The sequence below is a fragment of the Oncorhynchus gorbuscha genome, linkage group LG08 (genome assembly GCF_021184085.1).
Source record: "Oncorhynchus gorbuscha isolate QuinsamMale2020 ecotype Even-year linkage group LG08, OgorEven_v1.0, whole genome shotgun sequence".
NCBI classification, from domain to species: Eukaryota; Metazoa; Chordata; class Actinopteri; order Salmoniformes; family Salmonidae; genus Oncorhynchus; species Oncorhynchus gorbuscha.
Window position 1 is genome coordinate 15619717 of NC_060180.1, and position 7166 is coordinate 15626882.

The 7166-nt window shown below is 41.5% G+C and overlaps 1 protein-coding gene across 2 annotated transcripts; it reads right to left on the reverse strand.

The window, feature by feature from the left end:
- Positions 1 to 670: 670 nt before the first annotated feature.
- LOC124041251 (inositol 1,4,5-trisphosphate receptor-interacting protein-like) lies at positions 671 to 6737 on the reverse strand. Of its 2 annotated transcripts, XM_046358620.1 has the most exons (3): positions 6604 to 6737; positions 4493 to 4568; positions 671 to 3458 (listed from the first exon to the last, which is right to left on the reverse strand). In XM_046358620.1, the coding sequence occupies exon 3, from the start codon at positions 3365 to 3367 to the stop codon at positions 1745 to 1747; it is 1623 nt and encodes a 540-aa protein (XP_046214576.1). In that variant the 5' UTR covers positions 3368 to 3458; positions 4493 to 4568; positions 6604 to 6737; the 3' UTR covers positions 671 to 1744. The 2 variants fall into 2 exon arrangements, with proteins under 2 accessions (XP_046214576.1, XP_046214577.1); XM_046358621.1 differs by lacking the exon at positions 4493 to 4568 and having other exon boundaries at positions 6604 to 6732.
- Positions 6738 to 7166: the final 429 nt, after the last annotated feature.

Sequence of the window (7166 nt, forward strand, 5' to 3'; positions counted from 1 at the left end):
AATTTTGACCATGGCCTGTAGATACATGGTACAGTGGCAGTTCACCCTTGACCGTCCAGTTTTCCCATTTTAAATGTATTTTATATTCCTGCTATGGTAATTATGGCATCAGTTGTACATGTCAACTTAGTTGTGCAGCTGTTGATCTCATAGGAAACTTTTCAGAAAGTTAATTTCTGTCCTCCTTTCCTTTGTTTACATTTCATTGCATATGGAACATGGTTTGATTACTAGATATTCAGTGAACTCATAACAATGATAATTGAGTTTAGTGTCATAAGTGCTAGATCAGAAATACCGTTGGAACTATGTGAATCATGTCTGTTGTAGCTAAATTCTATCATGCTTTGTCGACACCTGGCAGATATTTATTTTTACATTTACAAAGCATATAAATATTGTTATGTAATAAAGACTGCACAACAAGAGTTCTGGTGTTTTTTTAATTGTTGTTCTGAAATCTGGAAGTGAAATAGGGTGATAGTCATCTGCATTACCTTATTTTCACCACCAGTCCTGACATAAACCTACACTGTACTTGGACAGGTCTGTGAATAGAGGGTGGAGCACTGCCACTGGTTATGCCACTATCTTGCCTGTCACATTGTCAAATCCTATCTTTTATGTCCATGTGCAGAAAAATCAATGGCATTACTCACAACACAAGGAATAGATAGTCCTTCAACATTTATTAATAAAATTACTGCAAAAAAACATACGCTGTTAAAAGTACATGTTGTGGTAAAACAGGCAAGTTACAATGGGTATGAGAGATACAGGTATTACTACAAAATATACATTTTCTTTTAATAAATAAAGTGTGTATTTCGGCTTACAAAATATGTATATGTGTATATACATATACACACACTATATGTATATATACATATATACATATATACACACACATGTATATATACATACATATACACACACATACAAATAAACATTTTTACGAATGCATTCCACTATCTCAAACCATACGTTGTCTATTTTCCATTTAATTATCCTTGAACCTAAGACTGAACTTAAACAGAGGGGATTTTTTCCTTCAATTAGTTAGCACAACCTAACATCTGCTGTGTACATGTGTGTCATTTCTAAGATTGTCATGCTGAAAGGAATTTCTAAAATTATCTTATGTTCCTCATGTACCCATTGTAAAGGAATTTCAACGGAATATCTTTGCTGACATTCTTATCTTTTGGTGAATGACAGCCAAGACATGTAACAGGGAGTCTTCAATTGGTATTTTCAAACTGTTGCACGGCTTACAAAATTAATATCCCTTCATGTCAAACAGCAATTGCTGACAAGTACTGCATCATAAAAACACACATACTACAAAGTATGATGTGGTCTTCTCTAGAATACAAAAATAATACTTATTCTTCATATCAAAATATACTGCTCTAATTTTGTGAGGGGAAAACAGTTTTTGTAAACCTTCATTCAGTAAAATATAATTGCACTTGTGAAACAGCCATATTGAAATAGCAGTTACAGTACTGTTACTAAGAACACACTTTGGTAACTTCCTTGAGTGTTTTAGAAGCTGCTATCAAATAAAACCACCAACCACAAAGTCCATTTCAAAATAACAAAGGAACATTGTTCACCTCTCTTTTCAGTGCCTAGAGAAATGTCTTAAGGCTGTAACATACATTTGTTAATTATTGTTATTATTATTATTGTTGTTATTAAGGATACCTCCACTCATTGCAGTGCATTGAAACAGAGTCCATTACTCAGACTGTGCCATTGAGTTGAATCTGTGGTGAGTGTCGCCATTTTGTAACAGAGGCGTGTACTCCTGAATCAGAACAGGAGCGTTCCTGAGCATCTCCTGGAAATGCCGAAGCGTGTCAGCGTAAAGCTCTCTCTGTAACACCAGTGGCCGGAAAAGATTGATGGGCTCCGCTCTGTGGAATGTTTCCGGAACCCGGACTTCTGGTGGAACTTGGCTGTTCCCAACCAGAGCGTGACAGAGTCTCTTCTCCTGAAGACTCCTGTGAAGGAAGCCTAGCATGTCCCGTAGCCTGTGCTCCAGACTCTCAGAGCCCCAGCTGGACGAGCCCTTACTCAACAACAGGTGCAGCAGGGTCGTCTTCAGGTGGTAGTTGGTCAGAGCACACCTGCCAGTTAGACCCATCTGTTTGTTGTGTAGGAAAGTGATAATCTGAAGGCAGTGGAGGTGGCAGGAATTTTCAGGCAGGCTTTTAGCCAGATGTTTGAGCAGGTTCCTCTCATAGACAGCGAAGGAGAGGGGCCAGTAAGTGTCTGAGGAGGTGCTGCTGTCAGAGGGGAAGTGTGACACAAAGTAGGCATTTGTGCCATCTAGTTCCACAACGGGGATGATGTTCATCACAACAACCTTTCCTGAGCGGAATCGGACCTTCAGTGCTCCAGTAGCATCCAGGTTGCGGAAAGTGAGCTCAAACTCGTACTTGTGAGAAATCCGACCCCAGGCTTTGGTCACGGAGATCTGGAACCACTTCATGACCTGGTCCTTAGCCAGATAAGGTATGTTCTTGGAGCACAGAAGGTCATCCGGGGTGTAGTCTGCTCTAGGCTTTTCTTTTTTGCTGTGTAGCAAGCACAGCATGTCCTCACCCAGGTTGGCAGAGCCACAGAGACATCCGTCCTCATTCTCCCCGACCTTTGTCACCTTGATCCTGCCACAGCCCTGCATGTCCAGGGGCACATCACTGGAGGGGTTGCACCACAGATGGAACTGGAAGGAGTAAGGCTCCGGTGGGGCGAAAGGGACAATGAGATCACACATCAGGGGCTTGCTCACCCTCCACGACTCAAACATGCTCCCAACGCCCACAAAGTCCGCCACCTCCATGTCAGTTTCCCTGTCACACACACTCCTCAGGGACTCCAGCAGGTCATCAGCGAAGCCCTCCACAAATTCCCGCACCCTCCAGTTCTCATGGGCCGAGGTGTGGATGCATCTCTCACAGAAGCTGTTTAGGACTCCCTTATCAAGCTGGAGTGTCTTGGGACTGATGGATCCACCCTCAACAAACCCATCCTCATCATCAGCGTATCGGGCTTCCATGTCTGCCAAATCCTGCCGACACACCTCAATAGTGAAGAAAATGACCAGTGAGAGGGCGCTCCAGAAGTACCAGCCATAGCCGTCCTCTGAGCCAGGGTCCTGCTGCTCCGTGCCTGCATACAAGAGCTCCTGCTCCAGCCGCGCCTGCTCCAGCTCCAGCCTCTTCTCATGCTCCCTCATGCGGGCCAGCAGGGCCTCATCTTGCTCTGGGAGGGTGGTGTTCTCCTGCGGGAACAGCAGCGGATGGTTCAAGATGGCCGCTGCCACCACCACAAACACCCGTGCTATGGCCCCCTGCATCCTGGCTCCCTGGACCTCAGGGGGGAGACAAAACCAGTGTCACCCCTCACGCCAGCATCTCATTAACTCTGATCAAGCTGCAGCCCAAAACCTGAAAAATAAATGGGATTTGACAAAATTATGAAATGTCCTTGCAACTTTTTGGAGGATTTCGTAATCAGCTTGAGAGCTAGTTTACTTCTTCAAACACGTTGCTATTGTGTACTATGCATTGCGAGGTGATTCAGTAGAATCATAACACAAAATCACATGTTAACTCTGAAGAGCCTCAGCCTTCTTGAGGAAGCAGCCTGCACCTCTAAATATAGAGAGAGAGGAGTGACGCACTGTAGCCAAATATTGAACTGTGTGTCATGGAAGGAAGTAAGCACTGCGAGAACCAAACATAACGGATCGCATTGCATCTGTAAAGAATTTGCTTCCAGTAAACAATTAGAGGAAAAGCCTTACAATAACTAATTTGGCAAATGTATAATTCATTTTTAATTATGTGTCAAAGAATCACTATTGCATAGCGGTATTAAGGGAGTAAATAGTAGCTCAGTTCATGTAACATTTTGGTTGTGTTTAGATAGGAACCATAATTTAGCCTAAATAGGAAAGGAAATACCATAATGGGGTGAGCATATAATCAAAAAAGCAGACGTCTAAATATTTGGAGAAATAAAGAAATTGTAGGCATTATGAATGGGTCATGAAATTAACAAGCTTTTTGGGAGTCTGAACATAAACATTCCAAACTAGTGACGCACCAATATGACATTTTTGGCAGCCTTTTAAGCATTCTAGTACAGTTAAATAGTCAACACACACACATGAATGCAGCGGTCTAAGGCACTGCATATCAGTGCAAGAGGCATCACTACAGTCCCTGGTTCGAATCCAGGCTGTATCACATCCGGCCGTGATTGGGAATCCCATAGGGCACTGCACAATTGACCCAGCGTCGTCTGTGGTTGACCGGGGTAGGCCGTCATTTGTAAATAAGAATTAAGTTCTTAAGTGACTTGCCTAGTAAAAAAAAGGTTACACACACACCACACTGACCAAAAGGTTATTTTGATGGAATTTACATATGTCCCCATTACCAGTAAAACATCATCAAAACCTATTTCTTTCACTTACTTGCTGTGCTGTTTCGTTGCTCATTTGTTCAGTCGTTTCATTGTCAACCAGGATTTCTATGGAACGCCGTTTGGGTCTTTGCATGTCAAAAAAGATACACGTCAAATAAGCATGTTGACCAATCAAGACCCGAATATGACTGCACGTCACGTAATCATTTAAGGCGTTCATACATTTTGTTCACGTAGTTATTACACAATCACTCGTATTTCATATGTCACAACGATTCGTCGATACCGATGCTATGATGCTGGTGAAGTTGTCTCACACACCTACAGTGCTGGTCATAAAGAAAAGCTAGCTAGCTCATGGATGCAAACAATGGGTTGTTAAGAGCCACTACACTCCGTCTGAACATTAACACGCATCGCTTGCGGTATGGTTTTGGAAGCATAAGGACCTTTGCTGCCTTTCATATTGGTGAGAAATAACTGCCAAAAAACAAAGGTTTGATCAACTTTATACGGTTAGGGTTCCCATACTGCCATATTTCCATGTCACAGCACTAGTGTATGGAAAACAGATGGAAGACAGAGTGGACTGGCAGAATCTAAGCGATAGAGGTGAGAGAGACATAACAGGAGAGATGGCTAACAACATATGAACATATGAGTAAATATGGAGTGGTGGATTACACAAGCCTTCTGGAAGATCTGATAAAGGAGAAGATGGTGGACAAGAAAGAAATGAGAAAAGTGGAACGTTGTTTGTTTTACCCCATTTTCTCCCCAATTTCCTGGTATCCAATTGGTAGTTACAGTTTTGTCTCATCGCTGCAACTCCCGTATGGACTCAGGAGAGGCGTGAATAAGCAGAGACCAATACAGGGGTATGGGAAGAATGTGCTTGAGTATGGTGGGTTTTCTTAGCATTCATGGCCATGGTTGTCAACTGTACTACAGAAAAAGTAAGTCACAGAAAAGAGGTTGTGTTGGCAGCTGCAAAGAAGTCCTTGGGATTGCGAGGTTTTACTGCAGAAGAGTTGCAGGGGGTGTTGTGTGATAGTATCTGTCTTCCCAGACCGTTGGCCAGTAGTACGATTAGATACGGTTAAATAGTGGTGTTTTTTTGTGAGGGATAATAGTTGGCAGGGTAATTTTCCTTTTTCCACAATTTTGTAGTACTAGAATTTATTGTCGGTAGGCCGTGACTGGCCTCACACTCCTAGACCGTGGGTGGCGGTATATGCACCTAAAAGTTGGATGCGATCCGCCAACCCAATCGCCAACCCAATCCCAAACTCCACAAACGTGCTGTCACTGTAAAATACTGTCGTCTGCAATTGTGTTAAACCGGTTAAACAGTGTACATTAAGTGTGTTTTTTTCATTTGTGAAATTATTTTGATATGAAAGTAGGTGGATTTATGTTTCCAGAGACATACATTTACATTACATTTACATTTAAGTCATTTAACATACAGCAATTGAGAATCAATTTCACATTCAGATGGAGTATTTGTATGGTTCTTTGACAGAGGAGTAACGCTAGCTCCTTTAGTCAAATATTGTGCTACTTACAACCCATAACTTAAAGGGGACAAAATAAAATACACTGACTCAATGGAAAACCATAAAACAAAAACTTTTACAAAATTGCAGTACTCTCTGCCTGAAATAGTAACTGCCTACAACCACACACCATTAGCAGAGTGATTACTGGCAATGATGTTTTGTTATTGTTTCTAGGGTACTTCAAAATAGCCCATAGGCTAATGAAGGATGGAAAAATAGAATGGCACTTCAAATTGGACCACTGACGACTAGCACTACCGGACCTGAGGATGAGTCACAGTGCCAACTTGAAAGAATGAGATGTTTCCATAAATACGGATAGAATACATCGAAGCTATCAAAACAAGCTATATATATATATATGTGTGTGTGTGTGTGTGTGTGTGTGTGTGTGTGGGTGTGTATATATAAGCAATTCACCCATTTTCTTCTGACAATCCATAGATAATTGTGGATTACCGCAATAACTCAAAACGTTTTTTTCCCGTAATAACGTTTAGGCCAATGAATAAACGGTAACACTCGAACGAGAGCCGAAATAAAACATTATCAACTAAACGATAAATTGCATTTTGATTTACTATTTAAAATCACGAACCTTTAAGTGATGTCAGATCTCACATAATTCATTCTTCTGCGATTGCAATTCTTCAAGGCAAACAGGAGATTATTTAGAACCGGGGAAACGCAAACTCTGAAATGTGCGAATGAGGAAGAAGTGGTTCAGCCACAGACAGAACAATAAACACAGATATTTTACTGGATGTATAAATGTGAAGCATCCGGTTGGCGTTTCCACTCCCTAACAAATATGGTAGTGAGAGGAAGAGTACTGGCGTGCAGTAGGAGAAGAGGAAACTATATGGATTTTGGCCGACATTCTGTAAATTTTCTCATCGATTGGACAATTGATTTCAATACAGTTTTCTGTTCCCCAAACTACAATTGGTTATTGACTTTACCCTTTGCAAAAGTTTTTTTTTAATTGCGCTGTTTAGGAGTGCAAAGACAAATTGAGTTATTGCACACGCTTATGTCACAAAGTAGGCGTTCCCTAACGGAAATATGCAGACGTGTACTAGAACGTGCCAATAGGATTTCTTGTTTAATTTATAAAAATCTTTGGTTCAGCCTTCTCATTTCCTTCTTCTTCATTTGGGT